The sequence below is a fragment of the Corvus cornix genome, chromosome 2 (genome assembly GCF_000738735.6).
Source record: "Corvus cornix cornix isolate S_Up_H32 chromosome 2, ASM73873v5, whole genome shotgun sequence".
Taxonomy (NCBI): Eukaryota; Metazoa; Chordata; class Aves; order Passeriformes; family Corvidae; genus Corvus; species Corvus cornix.
Genome location: NC_046333.1, coordinates 60301597 through 60322647, shown reverse-complemented (window position 1 = coordinate 60322647; position 21051 = coordinate 60301597). Strand labels below are relative to the sequence as shown.

General features: G+C 43.8%; 1 protein-coding gene across 1 annotated transcript; it reads left to right on the top strand.

The window, feature by feature from the left end:
• The first annotated feature begins 8482 nt into the window (after window positions 1-8482).
• MRS2 (magnesium transporter MRS2) lies at window positions 8483-20245 on the top strand. The gene is made up of 11 exons (XM_039569425.1): window positions 8483-8669; window positions 8899-8972; window positions 10600-10636; window positions 11236-11348; window positions 11893-12066; window positions 12696-12826; window positions 13493-13609; window positions 16315-16467; window positions 17569-17686; window positions 18450-18563; window positions 19537-20245. Exons 1-11 carry the CDS (start codon window positions 8483-8485, stop codon window positions 19645-19647), a joined length of 1329 nt encoding a protein of 442 aa, XP_039425359.1. The 3' UTR covers window positions 19648-20245.
• The last annotated feature ends 806 nt before the right edge of the window (window positions 20246-21051 follow it).

The window sequence follows — 21051 nt, the reverse complement described above, 5'->3', positions numbered from 1 at the left end:
TGGATGGATTTCGAATGATCTGACAAATTCATACAGCACATACCTTCAAATTCTTCACATCCATGTCCTTGCACTAATAGAAGATAATCAGTTGCTGCTCTGTTTTGCAGAGTCGCTTGTCTCACACTCTGAACATCAGTTAACATATCGCTCAGTGCGAGACAGACAGCACGAGAGTTCTTACTTAGCCAACAGCCCAATTCATCCAATTGTCTTAAGGCTGCTCCTGCAGCAGCACCAGGTAAAAGGAGAGCTGCAGAAAAACTTTGTCCAAAATTCTAAGCTGCAAATTTGTCATTACAATCAGATTTATATTGCTCAACAAATCTTTTTTTCCTACTCTTATGTTCTTTTATCATTTTTGCATTAGGTGTTAGCAAAGAAAGCTTTCCAAAGCTGCATGGACCACCCTTAACATTTGAGGGAATTGCAGGCCAAATTCTGTCCCCACAAATGAGAAACATCCCTCGTGGCAATTGCAATGGATCCTGGTTGAACGATATGCTCATCTTTACTGTTGAATTGCACCAAGATATTACATTTCTATATATTTCGTAATTTGGAGTGACATCTGTTATCTTGTCTTTATTTTGTTTCAACCCTGGAGAACTGAATACTACACAAAACTCCATCTTTATTGAACCAAGAATTTCCAATTCCTGAGGTTCGTAAGGAGCCTCCGGAAGGAATTTGGTCCAAACATCCCAACTTTCCACTGGATTTGAACCAAATCGTGAAAGTTTTAGATTAGCATGTTTGGAAGGTGGCCATTTGTCTGCTGGTAGACTGACCAAACGTTGAAAATGGTTTCTTTGGCCTTGAGTGAGTTAGACAGATGGTATCTAAGCCTGATGCATTGGCCAGAGTCTCCCAGACATTTTCTTTTGGTTGTTTTACTTGGAAAACTGCGTTGCTTAAGGCAATCAGTGAGATGATAAGGCACAAGTGTAATACCTGATTGAGCTTCATTCTCAACAGCTTTATCCCACATAGGAATCTCTGATCTGTAACACAGCTTCTACCACACTCTTACATACAAAATTTACACCATTAACTTTCCCACTTTTTACATAAGACTCAGTCCACAGTTCTTGTACAGAAAGACAACTGATGTCTGTGGCATCGACAGTAGTGTTGACACTGATTCACGTCTGCGTGCTCGCCTCCTTGTTCCCGAAGTCGATTCCTGCTTGTTTCTGGACTTGAAAAGGTTTCACCTTTTTTGCTGGAATCCACTTCAGTCGTGCACCTGTTAAGACGCAAGCATACCCTTTTGTCCTGGGTTGCAGTGTATTCTATTACCATCCTCATGAGCTGTTGAAATTAGGTGGGGTAGTGTTTCCTTGCCTCCTCCCCCCAGACTATCTTGCTGTTAATTGCCCATCATTGTCCTGCCACCTGACTCAGAGATAACTCCCTCCGGACTATCTTCTGTTAATGAGCCTAATCAACACTTGGCCTCATGACTCATTACCCCATTGTGAGATGCTCCACCCAGAGGGAGGAACCAAGCATCCCATCGTGGATATAAGCTGAGGCTGAACACCAGAGACAAGGCCTTTCCACTGGATTTCCAGAGGACAGGAGCTACACAGCCACCACTGGACCTTCTGAGGAAGAGCAGACCCTTTTTTCTACAGGATTACCGCTTCAGATGACTGCCACCACCACCCTGCCTAACAGGGACTCAGGTTGTATCTTGACTCTGTCAGTTTGAACCAGTGTTTTCTTTTAGGTTTTTTTCTTTTCTTTAACTTCCCCATTAAATTGTTATTCTGACTTGGTGCCTCCCACTGGTTTGTTTTCAAACTAGTACACCTTTGCACTAGGTTATTAGTTGAAATGGACTTTCAATTTTCCCTGTCTCCGGATTTCTGATCTAAACCAAAGGGTTTGCCTTTAACTTTGCCTATATGGTGTTGGAAAATGTCTAATTATAAGCGAATTTGATTCTGAAAAAAAACTGGTTTTAAAAAATTTAAAACATACAGTGCTTTATTCAAGTGTCTTTGAGGCATAGCCTCTGCCTCCCCCCCTATTTTTTTTTTTTTAAGCAAAAGGGGATTTTAGAGTTTGGCGTGTTCTTTCAATAATTGTTTACCCTGTAGGAGAATGAGGAATACTGAAGGAGTGATGTGCACCCTGACTCATTAAGAATTAATGTAGCTCTTTTGCTATATAAGCTAGACTATTGTTTGTTTTTATCTTTTAAAGTATACCTAATGATGCAAATGCTTGCAGAAAAATGCTGACATGCATGTTTCACTGTTTCTCCTGTGTGCAAGGAAGCAAAAACCGCATTGGAAAATGTATCCACTGGCAGATGGATATTTTTATATTTTCAAAAAAATGTGCATTTGGCATTTGCTACTCTGTCAAGAGCCTTTTGAGCCTCAGGATTAAGTGTCCTGGGAGACATGATGTCACAGTCTCCTCTTAGCAAGTCAAAACCTGAAGCAAGTCCATCATCGTTGTTCTCCAAAATTGTCCTGTTTCAATTTATTGTTCCTAAGAGCTACTGTAGATCCTGCAGATTGTTGAAGCAGGTTCTAAGCGCCGTATCTTGCGCAGTGATTCGGTACTCTTGTATCCTCTGCAGACTCAGGGCAAAATCTTTAGATGTATCCAAATTTTCTACACCTGAAGCATGGCTTTCTTGAGAGTTCTGCTGCCATTACTTCTGAAGTTACTTCGTTGTAGATCTGAATGAAGCGCTGCTACTTGCTCTTTAAGAAGTTTTCCAAGTTCTTGTCCAAAAGCATTTGCTTGGGCTGCTGCAACATGCTGAGGTGTGCCCACCTTACTGCAAGCTTCTATCATTTCAGCTATGGTCGCTTGACCAGGTATAGCAGTGATTATACATTTGCACTCTGCATTAGCATTTGCAAAAGCAAGACTTTGTAGCAGATATGGTTTTGCCACTTCATCACCGACTTGTCTGTCCAAGGCTTGCTTTAGACGATCGACGAATGAGGTAAAAGTTTCAGCAAGACCTTGCTTTATTTCTGTGTAAACGCCTTCTGGGGTTCCAGCTGGTGGAATTTGTAAGATTGCTTTTTGCGCTGCTTCTTTGATATCTGTAAGCACATTTCGAGGCAAAACCACTGCCTGATCTTCTGGTCTAGCATGAGGTCCATCACCAGCCAATTGCTCCAATGTGAGAGCTGCATGTGGTCCTCCTGCATATTTTTCTCTCAGCTCACGAAGTGCTTTTCTCCATCTTGCATCCCATAGCAGGAGTTGTGCATCTGTAAAAATTGTCGAGGCAATACTTCTACAGTCAAAAGGTACCAAGTCATAAGTGTTAAATGTGCCTCTCAAAAGTTGTTTGAAGTATGGACTTCCCAGTCCATCATTCTTTACTGCATCCATTAAGTCTTTGATAACTTGATGACCCATAGGTTGCCATACAGGAGGATTTTTATTTTGTCTGGTATACATAACTTGCATTACAATACTATCTGTTTTGGCCATATTAAAATCTCTGTCTTTGAGTCCTTTTTTCCTAATACTTGACCAGTCTGTTGTAACAGACGTATCTCTTGAAACATGTCTGTCAGGTGAAACCATGTCCATACCAGCATTTCGTGAACTTGCAGCTTGACTGGACTGCAAGGATGCAGGTTCTTCACCGAAGAATCCATGCATTCTATCTTCTTCTCCTCCTCCTGGATGAGGACTAGGGGAGGGTATTTGCGGCTGTGCGCTGTAAGGTAATAAACGAGGAGTGGCTGAACCTGCCATCGCAGGTGGCTTTGATCTGGACACTGGAGGAGAGGGTACAGTGGATCTGAACAGGGTACTGCCACCATGCGGGATGGGTGAGGGGTGGGGACCCAGTGCTGCAACCTCTGGAGGTAGATAATCTGCACATTCTCTCAGTCGGAAGGAAAGATGACGAATAAAGTCATCTGAAAGCCGAAAGCGACCGTGGAGAAATGAGGGATCAGATGCCTGTTGTTGTGGAATTCAAAACTTTGAAGAAGGCATATGAGAAGTTGGAGTTGTACTGCTTGTTGTAAAAAAATAAGGTGAAGCTTGAGAAGATATAGGAATGCCTTCTGAAGTTGTGATGGTCACCATATCCTCCCCACTGAGGTCCTGAATAGGCACTTGAGGATGAAAAAGTCCCATAAAATCAGCTGAACGTCCCTGAGAAGTTCGAGAAGAATGTGCATGAAGTGGAATGTCTCGCTCCGAGACTTCACTTTTAATAGGAGTAATACGTGCTTGGTCCTGTTGTGATGGACCATGTGACAGTATACAGCTGAGAAAGTTCGCTGCCTCTTCTGGAGATAAAATCGTTTGTGTTTCGTTGAAATCATATGGGAGATGTGGTTCAACATCGTGCGATTGTTGTAGTAATTCTCTGAGTGGCGTTGTCGGAGGGATGAGAGGTGGCAAATGCGACAGTGACACGGTAGTTGCTGAAATGCCTCGGCTGTGTGTCCTCGGCCGTGGCTGCGGTGCAGACGGGGTCTGTGTTGACACAGAGCTGGTATGAGGTTGTAGCTGCTGAAAGCTTGTACGACGGAGCTGCCGCAGCCGCTGGAATTGCAGGGCTGGCTGGAGGCGCTGTGCGTACCGGCGGTGCCGGTGTAGCAGCCGAGGCGGCCGTGCCTGGCGGCCGCGCGGCGCCAGCGCCCGGTACCGGGGGCGGGGCGGGGCCGGCCCGGGAAGTGCCGGGGCCGGGCAGCGGTGGCGGGGCGGGGCCGGTCCGGGAAAGGCCGGGGCCGGGCAGCGGTGGCGGGGCGGGGCCGGTCCGGGAAGGGCCGGGGCCGGGCAGCGGTGGCGGGGCGGGGCCGGTCCGGGAAGCGCTGGGGCCGGGCAGCGGGGCCGGGGCTTGGCCGGAGCCGGGGGCGGGGCTGAGGCCCGGGCCAGGGCTGGGGCGGGGCCAGGAGCGGCTCGGGCCGCGAGCGGCGTTGCCGGGGTAACCGCAGTGTCCGAGGACGGGGGGGGGGGGGGGGGGTGTGCCGCGCCGCGCAGGCGTGGAAGCGAGGGCTCCCGAACGCGGAAGTACAGCTGGGCCGGCAGCGGCGGGAGTGATGACGTCAGCAGCAGGCGCCGCCGCCGCGGCGGGCCGTTCAAAGGCGGGAGCGGCCGCGAATCCGGGCCGCATGGGGATAGCGGGAGGGCCAGATGGAAGCTCCGGGAGCGCCCCTGGCCGCGCGCGTGGCTCATCTGATGGGAGGACCCCCGGGTTCGGGAGGCACGGAACTGCCTCTGACTTGCGCCGGAACGGGTGGCTCGGGCGAGATGGAAACTACGCCCTCCGTGCGGTGCCTGCAGGGACTCAGAACCGCTTGTGCCAAGAGCCTCGGGGCCTTTCGCACGAACAGCGCGTTCTCCGCCCGTCTCTGAGGGTGGGGAGGGTTCGAGCGGGGGTTTAAAGTCTCCCGCTGCTCTTACGGTGTCAGCGAAGTCTCCGCGGGAGTTTTAAACATCTCCTCTTCGTCAGAAGCAGGAGGTGCCAGCTCTAGAAGCGTTTCATAAATTACTCTAGCTGGTGGTATTAATTTCTGAGCCGTTTCATCTCTTAGACTGGCGTAATGATATAGAATAGAATTAATATTCTCCCAAAAAGATGGTGAATACAAATCTCCAATTACTGCATCAGGAAGCTCTCTTTTAGTCCAGGACAGCAAACAACTTATTTCTTTTTTAGATGCTGGTAAGGGATGGTTACGAACTAGGCTTTCAAAATTATGTATTATATTTGCCTCCACTCGGGACAGAACTGCACCCATAATTTGTTTCTTGGTCTAGTTTTGGACAGCTTACCGTGTTTTTGGTAGATGTTGCTGGCTCGTGAAATGCCAGTCCGAGTTCCGTCCAGCAGCCCACAGGTCCTCCTCCCCCCTGTGCACCGAGGTTCGGAGATCCTGGAGTTTCAAGGCCGACCCCGGGGTTTTCTTTTCTTCTGTTTCTGGTCGCGCACTGCTGTCCAAAACGTTCTGGGTTGCTTTGCTCAGATGAGGCCGAACACGGGGCACCAAATGACACTGAACCGTGCCATAAATCAAATCCCTCCTGATGGGAGAGAATTTTCTAAAAGTCCTTGCAAGGAGTTTCAAGGATAAACTGAGACTTTTCCTTGAGTTTCAATGCTGCCAGATAGTTGTTTATTAAGTCTTATCAGAGGAACAGAGCCACTAGCGTGACCCAGGTACAGCACAGAGCACAGAAAAGCAGAGTGGAGTCTCTAAGTATCAAGATTTACACAGCCTTTTAAAGGTAATTTAACCAATGGTTACTAAAAACGTACATTATTTTCACTTTCCTACCAATTATTCAGTAACACGGGCAGGAACTGCGGAATTCTCTATCCAATCATTCCAACTACTTTTACTGCAGAACATGGAGTAGTAGAAGAAGGAGAAGGTTTAGAGAACAACAACAATCCTCCATTTTGGTATTTTTTACTCTTATCTATTTACTACAAAGAGAAGCCCAAAACCTGTATTTTTCACCCTGTGACCATCTTACATAGTAGTCTATCACCTAATTCACACCACTGTATTTTCTAGTTCCTGTCTGACCGTTGGTAATTTTTTCCAAGGTTGGAGGCTAAAACAGTGTTGTTCAGGGGGGTAAGAACCCTTAAAAACAGGCAGAGAAATATTCTCAGCACTCTGGGTTCCTACACCTCTGATGGCTTCAGTCTACATATCATTGCTGTCCATAACTCCTGAGGAACTTTTTCATTGAATTACTTCCTTGTGAGGTCATTCATCTTTATGCAAGGTGTGAGTAACCATCCTTCTGATTTTGTGCATGTCAATCCTCTTTGAACAAAGGCTCATCTATGTATATTAATGTATGTATGCACACACAAAACATACAAATGCACAGGTTGTGGTGCAGGAAAGGAAAGGACAGTTAAAAATATTCTAATAAAATAATTGATTTAATCATATAAAAGTTATTTACGATTACAAGTAGGAAATTGTAAAGTACAAGGTATAGCAATATTAGGAGTGCTGTGTTTAAAACATGCAACCATAGAAGTGTAACCAAGAAGTTACTGGATTTTTTATATTTTGTTCAAGAAGCTATGGAGACCATCATGCACACCAGTTATGCTGCTCAGAAACCCCCTACACTTCCCATCTTAATTTGAATGTCAAGGATTCCAATCAGTAGAGCTCAGTAGAGATGACCAATGATTGTCTTAGGGTAGAAATATTAATGAAGTTATATAACTAGCAAAACCAATTATTGCAAAGGTTAAATTTAAGCAGAGCAGACGTATTATGCATAGTATGTAAAACAACTTATGTAACAATGGCTTGGCAGAAAAAGTATATAAAATTGATGGATTTTGTTTACTAAGTGGAACACGTTTGGAGGAGTAATCCCACGTGTCCTCTGCACTGAAATAAAGAAGCGTCTCCTTATTCACATCAAATTGGTGTTGGGTAAGTTTCTTTCATCCTGTTTGGTGACCCTCTTGTCTTCAAAACTCAGACCAGTGTTTGGATTTGTGTCTTCCTCTTGGAGCAGCCACACTGTATGGATCATTTCATTAATCACTTCCTTTTTTATTTCCCCACTAAGGACTAATGACTACTCTAAGTACATTCTGATAACATGTCCTGCTGCAGGATTTGGACATGGCCTTTGCCTCCAGGCCGATTTAGACTTCAGCCGAACCAGCCAAAGGAAGCATATCCCCGGCAGGGATATCCTTTTGCGCATGAAACCTGCAGTTTAAAAAGAATATATGATAGTGGGAGCTGGTATACTGCTAATGAAACTTTTACATCTCAACTACCCAGGTTGTCTCTATCTTAAATACAGAACTAGGGCAAGCAAATTTTATTACAAGATGTTTGCTGGGGACAAAATTGTACTTCACTTGGGAAAAAAACCCGAATTTTAGAAGGAAAATCATCAGGAAGTGGCCGAATGCGGCAGGGAAAATCGCAGCCACAGTAAGGTGTGCTCACGTTATGAGCACTGCTGGAGCTGGGATTTTAAGAACACTTGTATCTTTGGGAGGAGTTATCCATTTAATTGGATTTTCAATTCGGACCTACCTCATTAGAGGAGCGCAGGTGAGCTTCAAGGGGTTCTTGGTATTTTTTCCCATTCTCACAAATCATCATGTACAAAATCCAGTTAATGCCAGTAGGGTTAACACAGGCTGGGTAAGAAGGTGGAGAGAAGGATCATGTCTTTGTGCATATATAAAACAATGACTATGAACTTCCAGGGCACCACTGAGTTACCTCAGATAGTTTAGAAATACAGACGCGGGTCACAGGACCCGCCACTCCGCCACCGCCTCCGCCCGCAGCCGGCGCGGCCCAGACCCGCCCTTCTGCCGCCGCCGCCGCTGCGGCCGCGCTCCTCCCAAGCTGCGCCGGGGCTCCCCGTCACGGCGCCGGGCTCCTCCTCCCCCGTCACCCCGCGGGCTCCTCCTCCCTCGCCGCGGCTGCGCGCCGGGAGCGGTGCCGGGCCGAGGGGCCGAGCGGGGTCGATGCTGCGCGGGGCCGCGCTGCTCCCCCGCGCCCTGGGCGGCGGCTGCTGCTGCTGCGCGGCCCGCGGCTGGGCGGGCGCGGCGGGCGCAGGGTCCCGCCCGCGGGCCGCCCCGGGGCTGCCGCCGGGCCGCGCCTGGCACTGGCCCGCGGCGGTGCCGGCGGGCGCCCGCGGGCTGCGCTGGGCGGGTGAGCGGCGCGGCCGCGCTGCGTCGAGTCGGGCTCCGGGAGAGCCGGGCGGGGGCAGCTGCGCTGGGAGCGGCGCCGGGCTGGGCCGGGCCGGGAGGTGTCGGGTTCGGCGGGGCCTTGTCGTGACCGACGCTGGCTGGCGCGTGTGCCGGTGCCTGAGAGCGGGGCTCCGCGCAGCTCAAGGCCAAGGCCGGTGTGCTGCAAGTAGAGCTGTGTTCTCTTCCCGCAGGTAAATTTTACCAACATGCCCCCACTGAGACCTCCCAAGCCACCCTAGCCAGCGTGTCTCCTGTTTTTGCAGTGGTAAGTACCTGCAGGCATTTTCACCAGCGAGGGCAGCTGGTGCAAGATGATGGTGCTTTCCCCCGGCTTTTTTTTGTTTTTGGTTTTTTTGGGTTTTTTTTTTGTTTTGTTTGGTTTTGGGTGGGGGGGTTGTTTGTTTGGGTTTTTGTTTGTTTGGGGGGTTGCTTGCTTTCTTGGGTTTTTTTTTGGGGGGGGGGGCGTTCCTTAAATCTTAAGGCATCATAAAAGCGGATGGATTTGTGTCTCGGAGAACATCCCTAGTTCTAAATCGTTGGTCTAAGGTACTCTGATATGAGGACCAGTTACAGTACATAGCGTTGATGAAGATGCTTTTCTAAGGCCCAGCATCTGCTGGAAGTTCTCTGGCTGTAATTGTGAAGGCAGGTCAACTCTTGGAAGTGCTGCAATCAGAAGTTCCTTCTTAGTTTGCCAAAGCTTACTAATACCTTTTAGGAATATTAGTCCTGTGTCTTGGTAGCTGCACTTCTAAGCAAACATAGAATTTGGTGAAAAACAAGCTCTCTCTATGCTGTCGTGTTAAAGGAGACTGAAAGCTGTTTGCAAGCTGCTTGGTTTGCGCATCATAATTTTCCTTTAAATATATATATCTAGTGAAAAATCACATTATTAGTGCCAGTGAAGGAAGGTGAGGTCTCCTTGTTGATAACGAAAAGCAGTCATTCTGCAACAAGGTGCCATGTAACCTCCACTGCAGCTCTACTGGAATGCATGCTTAGGTAGGCTTAATTCACTGAAAGTCAGTTTAAAAGCCAGTAATGTAGGATTAAGCTACATTGTTTATGAGCCAAACAATAAACTTTATCATTAATCCAGACATGTCAGTCTTTCCACGAAAATAATTTAACTAGGAAATACAAGTGTTAAATGAATAATATGATTGACAGATACGAAGACAAGAAGTATTTGGGTGCAGGCTACAAGCTAAATAGCATGTCTTTGCAGAACTTGACGTGGGCACAAGGCCTGACGCACAATCCATGGAACTCTTTACTTTTTAAGTTTTATTTGTAGATTTTTCAGCGTGTTCCAGAGCAAATAGCTGAATTTTTAATCACAGATATAAGATCCAGTAATAAGATGCGTGGGAATAGCTCAAAGCTGTGCCAGGGGAGGTTTAGACTGGACATTAGGAAGCAATTCTTTACCAAGGAGGTAGTCAGACTGTGGAACAGGCTTTCCGGAGAGGTGGTCGATGTCCCAAGCCTGTCAGCGTTTGGAGCATTTGGACAGCATCCTTAGTACCAGGCTTTAACTTTTGGTCAGCCCTGAAGTGGTCAAGCAGCTAGACTCTGATCTCTGATTGTAGGTCTCTTCCAACAGAAATATTTGTCTGTTCTAAGTCTGATCCTCTGTAAATCACCTTAACAAGGTTTATGTAGGAGCATGGTCACGCAGATGACACTGGTCACAAACAGTGAAATGTGGCCATTTCATGCAATTATTTTGCTTAATGGGGATGAAGTGTGAATAGAGGGCATAAAAAGGTGCTTTCTCTTCATAATGTGTTTTCCATTTGGGTTCTAGGGAAGTGCCAATAATTTTAGAAATTGATTTATTGTTTTATAGTGCTTCTGTGAAAAAAATATATTTTTTTCCATTTCTCCAGATGAAGTTCGACAAAGAGGGAAATACTACCTATTTTGGTAAGTTTTCATTGTAGTTTTGTGTGGGGTTTGTTTGACTTTTTCCTTGTCCAATACAGAAAAGCCCAGTTGGAAATCTACGTGGGTTAAAAAATCATGTTTTGGGTACTTCACTGTGTTTATTTGGGATGTTGCAACATTTCCTCAGTTTTGCTGCCTTCCATTGGGCCTTCATAGAATCTTTATTGTTACAGTTTTTGTATATTTTTAAGCAATATTTTGAACATAATGTATTGCCATCTCTCACAGGAATGTAATTTTTGCTTTGCCTTTTTTCTTTTTGACCAGCATGCTACTTTCCCTGCCTCATCTGTTAGTGTAGGATTACATGTGCTTTCTCAAAGGAGTCACTTGTTTCTGATGTGAAGTTAATTGTCATGGCCAACTTTTTCACTTACATCTAGAATTTTTCATTCAAGATACAGTCTTTTAAACTTCGTAGAAAATAACTTAGATTGAGGAGTCAATGGGAAGAAAACCTTTAAAGATAGCACAGCTGGGTTTTTTTGTTGTGAGACTTGGTAACACTCTAAGATGTGATTTCAGAACATGTATGCTTGTCCTCTAAATGTCTTCATCTAAAAATATTTTCATCATAGAAAAGAAGAAAACAGAATTGTACCAGGAGTTGGGTCTTCAAGCTCGAGATCTAAGATTTCAACATGTGATGAGCATTGCAACCAGGAACAACAGGATCATCATGAGAATGGAGGTAATGGTTTCTCTGTAGCTGAGTATAAACCTGTCTCATCCTTGCACTTTGATTTTCTTGCACAGTTCTAAGCTGAGTATAAACCTGTCTCATCCTTGCACTTTGATTTTCTTGCACAGTTCTAAGCTGAGTATAAACCTGTCTCATCCTTGCACTTTGATTTTCTTGCACAGTTCTAACAGCAGCTTTCTGTGACATGCAGTCCAGCAGTAAATGTGTCTTTGGAGCTCTGCCTAGCAATCAGAGTGCAAGTTCACCAACTGTACACATTAGTGACCATTTTCCTGGTTGAGCACAAGAGAAACATTGCTAACATTGTTGCAGAAGTAAAGGCTTGTGAGGAGCCTCTGCTCAATCCCTGGCACAGTGCTGTGTCTGAGCCTCTTTGCAGTTAGCATGAGATTTTGTTATTTTCCCACCTGAAATGACATTTGAAGATTGGTTTTATCAAAGCCCAAATCATCAAATGGGCAACAGAGTTATGAGAAATCTTGAGCGATTTTTTTTTTTTTTTCAGACTCCTTATATGTACTGTCTTTTTCAGTTCTTGAAGGCTGTCATAACACCAGAGTTTCTTCTGATACTAGATTATCGTAATTTAAGTCTGGAACACTGGCTCCTCAATGAACTAGCATCTCAGCTGGCTGGGGAAGGTCAACTAGTCACATATTCCCTGCCCTTTGAATTCCGAGCCATAGAAGCAATCCTGCAGTACTGGGTGAGCTATCTCATTTTTTTCAAAATGTTTGGGAAGTTCTTGCTACATAGTAAAGGGCATTTACATGCACATACTTTTAAATGTATTCTGCACTTTCTCTCTTTTTGTTTTGACTCTTGTTGCTTTAGTTTCTTACAGTGTTGTGTGTATGTGTGTTTTCATTCCCTTTCCAGTAAAGTGCTTTTGGATATGATGGCTTCACCATCATTTGGATAATTAAAAAACAAGTCAGAATTATTTTCTAGAGACATGTTGTAGCTGAAATGAAAATCACACAGAAGTGCTGAGGTTTCGGCCTCGTGACCAGGAGTCAGACCAATTTCTAGCTATCATAAGAAATCTGTGCTTGCTAATTCTAATATAACGTTTCTAGACAATAGTGTTTTAGTTTTATCAGCCTTATTGGTGTGGTTGTCACTGGGCTTCAGTTCACTTTTTATTAAATGCTGTGTTTTGCACTGGCTTTATGTTTATGTGGTATCCATATAGAAGTATTTCCCAGGCACTGGAAAGCAGGTTATATTAACTACCTATTACTGTGAATTCTCTGTTGAGAGACAGGAGTCAGTTGCCCAAATCATTCTAAATGAATTATTTTAATTCTTATGAAGGATCATGTTGTTATCTAGATCAGCAAACTGCAGGGAAGACTTAACACTTTGCAGCCTCAGATCCTTGAGACACTGGAAGCTCTAGTGGACCCCAAGCTTTTATCTGTGGATAGGAGTAAACTACACATTCTCCTGCAAAATGGCAAGAGGTAACTAAGCTGTGAAGAGACTAGAAAATGACCACAGAAAATGGCATGCATTAAAATGTTGAAAAATGGTATTTGATATTAATTTCCTAGATTACTGTAATGCTGGGTTGTGCATCTTACTTGGAAATGTGAAAATCGGTGTATGAGTTACCTAGTGATATGCGGAAAAAGGAAGATAAATTCTGAATAGTCAGAAATACTGTTGTGCTTCTTAAATAGCATCTGACAGAACAAAAGAATACCTAAGAGAATCAAACAGAGTGGAAATGTTCCCCTTAATGTACATCTATGTAAATCTGTGCTTGAGGTTACTAATACAGTGCTCCCTTCATGTATTGGCCTCTCTGATACAGCAGTGCAAACATGCACTTGCTACATGCTCAAAGAGCGCTTGTTTTTCTGGCTTTCTGTATAAATACATCCAGAAACACTTCTGGATGCCTTTTAGTGTGTGTCTGTACCTCCCTGGTCCCCAGTCAGATCACTGCCACAGCTAAGTATGTGGCTTGCAGAGTGTGTTTTGAAGGAGCTCTTGCAACCCCTCAAGGAAGTCTTCCCCGGCCACTCCGTCTGGCGAGGATGCTGGCTCGCAAACTCATGTAGAGATGACCTTTAGGTGCTGGTGCCACTGGGGATTACTTGACCTTTTGCCTGTTCTTCCTTCAGCTTGTCAGAACTGGAAACAGATGTTAAAGTTTTCAAAGAAACAATTTTGGAGATCTTAGATGAAGAAGAAGTAATAGAAGAACTCTGTCTGTCTAAATGGACTGATCCACAAGTATTGTATGTATATTTTGAAACCACATACATTTTTTTAACAGTGTATTTTGTTTGAGGAGAACTTGAACACTAAACTGGATGCTTACTGCTAAAAAGCAGAAAGAAAAAGTCTTTCTAATTTTTTTTAAGCCCTAATGCTTGCTGCTTCAGAAACCATAGTAGTTGCCATTTTGGAGAGGAACTCCATTGTTACACAGTTACAAATAGTTCTTGACATAACAGGCTGGCTCATCTACCGTGTGATGAAGTGGGAGTGGGATGGCAGGAAAACAAAGTGTTATTTTTCAGTATAAATCAACACATTCTGGGAGCATTTTCCTCAGTTTCACCAAAATAAAAACCAGAGGCAGGTTTTAAAGCTTGTCTTTAATAGGTCAGATACCATACTTCCTTTACTAGAAGTGTTCTGAACACTTTGCTCCTAGCTTTTTGCTTACCAGCAGTACCTGAAGGAAAGAAGCCCTCGAGCTATCTTGTGCACCTGAAGAAAGGCATTCCAGGAGATGTACGTGCAGAAACAATCCTATTACACTCTGGGGTTCTGGTGAAAGACAGCACACAGCAACAGCAGCACTGGTCACCTTAATAAAAACTAAAAAACTGAGGGATAATATATACAATTTCCAAATATGTTTTGGGCTGAATTGTATTTAAATCTTGGGCATAGAGATGTGTTTTATGTATAAGAAGATAACAGAAGCTACCTCCCAGGGTACTTTGTGAAGTTGCTGAATAATACTTTTGCCTAACTGCATTGCATGTACATATTAGTACTGTTCACACAGTAGTGTGGGTTTGAAGTCTTGCCCTGCAGACCTTCATCTAAATGTGCAGCAGAAACTCAGTGTTCCAGAAGTGGGACATGGTTTGCATTTCTAATGCATCTTCTGGAGCAGTATCAGAGGTAGCTCTAAATTCCAGCTGCTCCTGAGCCAGCAGCTGGTCTTTTTCCTGGTTTTGCTCACAGCCTTCCTTTAGACTTAATACAGTCTGCTGGCAAAGCCTTTGTTGTCTCATGGTAGACAGTGTGTAGGGGACATCTAGGAAAGATCCCAATGTCACCTTATGCTCGTGTCAAGAGAAACCCACAGGCATCCCTTCTTTCAGACACTGTTGCAGTGGGGTAGATGTTGTGTGTAGTGGGAGGTTGTGTGAAGAGTGCTGGAACTGTGCTGCTGGATGCAGTGAGGCAGTCTGTGCACGAGGCACACCGGGAAACACCAGCCATGACAACACATTTGTGTTAACACATGGCAGGCAGGCTGGCCACGTGTGATCAGCTCTTTTTTGCTCCAGGACTGATGCAACTGATACGTGGTACTTGATGAACTCGGGAAGCCTGAAAGGATGTGGAGGAACCCAGTGAGGCAGATAGGTACCATCAGAGATCTTAGCAGCAGAACGGTGAGCTTAGCCTAGAAAGATGAGGCAGACCTCTTAACTTCGTGTGAGGAAACGTCAGAATGTGGAAGACTCATGAGGCAAATGGAAGCTAGTTAATGAAAGCACATCCAGTGGCAGCTACTTTCATGTCTTTGTGGCTGTCTTTATTTTGTATATCCCCCGAGGAGCTATGTAAACGTAAAGATAGTCATCAAATATGACCTTCAGCTGAATCTGTAATACAGCAGATAGTGCTCTAAGGCTTTCAAGTCTGCAGCTCATCTCCATGCAGTGAAAACCTCAAGGTCTGGAGGGCTTTCAAATCAGGTTGGCTAACACAGAGTTTCTGCCCCAGAAGAGAGAAACTAGGTGCTCTATTAAAGGTCCTCAGGGAGCTTACATGAGTTGGTTTGTAAGACAGACAGCTTATTTTCTTGGAAAACCATTTTACAGAGGTTCTTTTAGCAGTCAGTAATGCCAGGAGAAGATTCATTAAAAATATCAGTCTCTAGCGAAATGAGATCATACCACAAAACAAAAAATTATGAAAAATCTTCCAGGCTTTGCTGCTTAGTTTCCAAGCTCTTGTGGACCTCAGGTGCCTCAGGTTTCATCTACACAATGCCAGAAATGTGTGTTTCAGAGGAAGGCTACTGTGCCAGCAGTAGCACTATGAAGTAAGATCAAAGTCTCTCAGATAGACTTCACTTAAGAGAGGAGCATCTTTCAATAGATGGTCTCTGTTTGGCTGCTTCATGATCCCAAAATGCTTTTCAGTAATTGCTGTGTATAGCTCAAATGCTTTATGACTAAACCATTTTAATATACACCTAAACCATCTCCATCACTGTGTAATTGTTTGTGTGTTGACTTTTGGTTATGTTTTATTCTTGGGTGTTTTTGACTGCACTGTTACCAGCTCTCACCACTTGAGGGCACCAAAAAGTTAGGCATCTCCAGACAAAATATTTAGCATTTTATAATAACTAATAATATATAATATCAAATGTCTATAACTTTTTAACTTTGTAATATCTGAAAAACTTAAGATTTGTGGAGTTGTGCATCCTTTGAGCACATCAAATGTTACCTGCTCTACTTAAAATAATTGACTGCCTATGCTGAGGTGCTGATAAATATAAAAATATTTCTTTTATTTTATGCTATTGGAACTGATGGAAGTTCCTCACCAAAAAGACTGGATTTTGTGGTGTAGTGTCTAACAGCACTCTTGTTCCCCACAACTCTTATGTGCCTTAATACATCAGTAATGTACTTCTGTACAATATGTAGCTAACCAGGAAAATACAAATTGTTGCTCACAGTGAGGAGAGTACGTCTGGGATTGACCATGCAGAGGAAATGGAGCTGCTGTTGGAGAATTATTACAGACAAGCAGAAGATCTTTTAAATGAAGCTCGTGAACTCAGAGTACTGATTGATGACTCAGAAAGCATCATCTTTATCAACCTGGACAGGTTAGCTACCATCCATTAGATTATCAAAAGCTGAGTGGAATTTAGACTTTCATGACCTAGACTTTCTCAAATCTGCCCACAGCGAAAGTTGGAAAATTCTTAGTGAGGGTTGAATGGACTTGTAGTCACAGCTGCATTGCGCTTTTCTTATCATGAACTGGATAAAGCAAAGCAAGAAGATAGCGTAATTAGTATGTGTGATTCGTATGTACCTCTGAAGCTAGGTGTCAGACTTCCCTGGCAGAGAAACCCAGCTTCTAGCTCCTTCTGGGGAGCTGCTTAATACAGGAAATGTCTGCAAATTTAGAGGCAGACATTCTGTTCAGAAAAGATTGCTAGCCAGAGTCTGGCTAGGCTACTCAGGTTTTCAGTACAAGTTAAATTATTACTCTGTAGAGTGATACAGAAATTAATAACTTGGGAGCAAGTTTTCTCTTTTTCTCTGTATGCTATATTTTTCACTTTTAATCAGATTTCTTAACTGAAAAAGAATTGTAGCTTGCATTTGCAAGAACATTCTACTCTCTCTTTGAGGTTGGTGTTTAATATGTTTTCTCCTCTACACTGAGGAGTTACCTGTAGAAGCAATTAATGGATGCTGCATCAGGAAACCACAAAAATCTTTTTTGTGAAAGACTTGAATATGGAATTCACCCAAACAGGCTCAAGTTTATAGTCTGCAGCATTTAACAACTCTATTTTTTTGTAAAATGGATTAATTTGCAAGGTAACAATAACTTTTCATCCATTGTGAATATGGACATAGAAATTTCAGCCAGGTGGTGGTGAGAGGACACAAATTTAAGCAGAAATTTACTGTTACTCTGTGTATATACACCTCTGAGAAGTGAGCAATGCTGGAAAGTCTGATGATGATGATGAAGCAGAACCTGCTGCCTTTAGAGGTGTCCTGATGTAGCAATGTCAAAATGATAGTCTCTTTGTACTGTTACTTCATGATCTTTGTCACAGGCTTACCTAATTCCAGCATGACTTTCTCTCTTTCACTATTTGGTTTTAGTGCTTGCTATATAGAATTTAAGAATTCAGGCAGCAAATCAATTTTTGGGTTCCCCTTACAGATGTTTCTCCCTTCTTTAGCCACCGTAATGTGATGATGAGGCTGAACTTGCAGCTGACCATGGGGACTTTCTCTGTCTCTCTCTTTGGACTCATAGGAGTTGCATTTGGTATGAACTTGGAGTCATCTCTTGAAGAGGTAAGGAACAAGTGCTGCATTTATCATAAAATATGGGTCCTGCTCTTATAGCACATTTTATATTTGGTACAACCTCATTCTTTCCATAGACAAAGCTCCAGTGATTTATGTGTTCATACAGTCACTTCTTTTTTAATCAAATTACTGTATGGCAAACGGCACAGTGTTGCAGCCTTTTTTCTGTGTTAACGACCTTGGAAAAGAAATGGGAAGACAAATTTTTGGTTGTATAAGTAGTTGACTATAAAGTAGTAATAAAGTTTCTTTAATGATTATCTATTCTGACAAGAGCAGCTTTGACTTCCAGATACAAGGGTATCTGGCAAGCAGCCAGGCTATTTCCAGCACATCAGAGGAAGTACTCTACTATCAGTAATTGTTTATAGCTAAACTGGGGAGGAAGGGGTACAGACTGGGGGGGTCCAACTTCAAAATTGCACATGCCACCTTTAAAACAAACAAGCAAAGCAAAGACTTCTTCCTTTTCAACTCCGTTAAATATAAGGGTTGAATTTTCAAATTTCCCAGTGAAGGAAAGAAAACTGCATGGAACAGTAACAGAATGCAGTACAGTGGTCCTAAATAAAATGCTTTGCTATGAAACAGCCCTTTTGCCAAGGGAGGGCTTGGCTGTTGATGGTAGAGAGTTTACTGCTTCCTCCCATAAAGGAAGAAAACACCAGTGGGGAGTGAGAGATTATCTTTGGGTAATCCCTTTTCTGGAGTGATAGTTGGATGACTAATGGGAGTGTTCTGTCAGTAGGACCCCAGGATATTTTGGCTGGTGACAGGGATTATGTTTCTGGGAAGTGGTCTGATCTGGCGGCGCTTACTTTCCTTCCTTGGGCGGCACCTAGAGCCTCCGCTACCTCCTCACGTACGTATGGCTGGCCGGGGCTCCTGCCTCACACTCTGCATGTACAGTCCATTCCTAAGGCAGAAAGTAAGATAGATTAGAGGGGTAAGCCACAAAGCACGGCAGAATTCAGCTCAGGCTCTGCTCCTTGACAGAGAAGGTGCTCCCTAGCTGGATTAAATAAGGTGGGGAGCCCCAGCACTGGCCAGAAGTGAAGCTGCAGGCTGTTTCATGAGATGTGTAATATTTACTTTCACCTGAAAGCCCAAGGAAAGCTGAGGCTAATGGTAGAAGCAGCCCTCGTCCTCCCACCCACATACTAACTCTGGATCTGTAGTCCCTGTCTTGTAAAAGAGTAAGCAGAGCTAAGCGAGGGCAAGCCCTAGCTGTAACATCTGTCTGGAGAATGATGCCATGGTTGTGATGTCCTGACTCTGAGTGTGAAGTTTGTTACAGTTTCTCACGCGCATACCAGTTCTCTCTGTTGTTGATGGCCGAGCTGTAGGAAGATTTCCAAAGAGACCATTCAGATGAGCATGTATGGGTCATTTTCCCTGTTGACTACCCTTTCCTGGACTTGTGGAACTGTATTGTCTACCTCAGCTCTGCACTGTGGTATTTATAGCAGACGTATCAGTAGAGTCAAAAGTTAAGTTGCTACAAGTGACAAAGGGAGGCTCAGATAAACTCCTGTTCTTCCCTCCCCTCTTTTGCTACTAAGAGGCAGATGGAAGTAGTTCGATGTGGATTGTTGACTATGGCTACAATTAGCTAGAATATCCTGAAGTGTAGCTCAAAAACCAAGTCCAGCACATACTGACCGGCTTGGAGAAAGATACTGGAGGAGGGATACTAGGGAGGGAGATGGCAAAGACACTGTTCTGAAAACAAGGGGAGAAAAATCAAGGTTCAGGCCTCTGTGCGGCTTTATTTCCTTTTGCCACATGTAGAGCAGTTTCTCATGTAATCACAGGCTATTCTGTTTCTTGCCTAGGTTCCTGCAGTTTTGAAAAAATCCCAACCAGCAGCTGGAAGAGTGGAGATAAAGACCAGCCTTAAAGGAGAAACATTTGGGCTGGGCAGAGGCACATTAACAAACCAGTAGGAACAGCAGGAATGAAGAGATTGCTGTTGTTACAGGGTGGACTTTGGACACTTTCCTTGTATTTGTTCTCCCTTACTGAAAACTGCAAGAATTTCTAAACTTGCTAATTTCTATATTATTTTGTGCCAAAAACCTGCAATGATATTTTTAATGCTCATGCACAAAAGGAGAGAAACACAAGGGAAAATAACAAAATGCTTTCTACAGCAGTTTCACCTCCACCCTGTGTATGTGCCTTTAGTTTTCTGTATCACATACATGTACTTACTCTTTGGGCATTCTGGTTTTAAATGTTTCTGTCAAATACTGCTTTGCTTAATAGCCCTTCTTACAGAGAAAAGAATTTTTGGCTTAAAGGAGGACAGCAGTCAGCATTGATCAATAATTCTGGTTCTGAGCTGCAGATTTAGGAATCTGACTTCAAACATCAAAGAAAAATCCACCCCAGGAGTGGCTTCTTGAATGGATTTTTAAGGCCCTATTTAATTGCAGAGAACAGGTTTTCCAAAGCAAAAAGCATACCTGCATCTCATGTGAAGCATGACTTCCAGATTGGGAGCAGTGAGAAACAATGAGCAATAAAAGACTTTGAAATGTAGCTGCTAATCTTGTATATTCCTTAACAATTAATTCAGGCCCAAAACAGGCAGTTCTAGGAACAGGGCATGTGGGCCTATGGATAATGGCCACTTGCATTTTCCATCCGACACTGTTTCAACACACATTGGTACAGCTGCAGATCAACAACTTGTGTGGTCATTATTCAAATTCTGGTAAAAATCAAGAGATGGGTTGTTGGTTTTTCTTAAGCTGGGTTCTGCTTTTCTCTCTTCCCTCCAAGACAAAGCATGGACTAGCCTGCACCACAATAAGTAGCCAGGTTAGTTAAGGGTGTGGAAGGCTGATGTCCTGTGATAGGCTGAAGGAAGGAGTAAAAGCCTTATGCCAACTATTTCTATTTTTCTTAGGACTTCTCTTTAAGGGTGTAGTTCTCCACTGCTTTCTCTCAGGTTGTAGAGGGAACATGAAATATGTCTATATCAGGTTACATGCTGTCCATTTCTTCTTTGGGATTTTTTTAATCTAACACAGTGAGCAGCTCCTTAGGTGACACCACATAAATAATTTTACTGGTAGGGATTGAAAAGACAGTACTGTAGCTGTCAACATTCTTCTCAGGACTAATGAGTCAAAGATGGAAATAAAAAGGTTCATAAATTAAAGTTGTGCAGGCCTGTGATCCTGGTTTGGTTCAAGTCAGTTGTACATAGTTATTTTCCAGCAGTTCTTCTGTATCTGACTCTAAGTACAGGTACTAGTGGCATGAGAAGGTGAGAAAGATAATGGGGCTTGTAATGCTTTTGAGCTCTTTAGTTGATTTTTTTGGCAGCCTTTTAGCTTAGC

Bases quoted from the DNA above. Each gene is read 5' to 3' on its own strand.
- MRS2 (XM_039569425.1), top strand. From the start codon at position 8,483: ATGCTGCGCGGGGCCGCGCTGCTCCCCCGCGCCCTGGGCGGCGGCTGC. The intron at 10,637-11,235 runs GTAAGTTTTCAT...TTTTCATCATAG, and splicing joins GGGAAATACTACCTATTTTG to AAAAGAAGAAAACAGAATTG. The intron at 17,687-18,449 runs GTAAGGAACAAG...TTCTGTCAGTAG, and splicing joins TGGAGTCATCTCTTGAAGAG to GACCCCAGGATATTTTGGCT.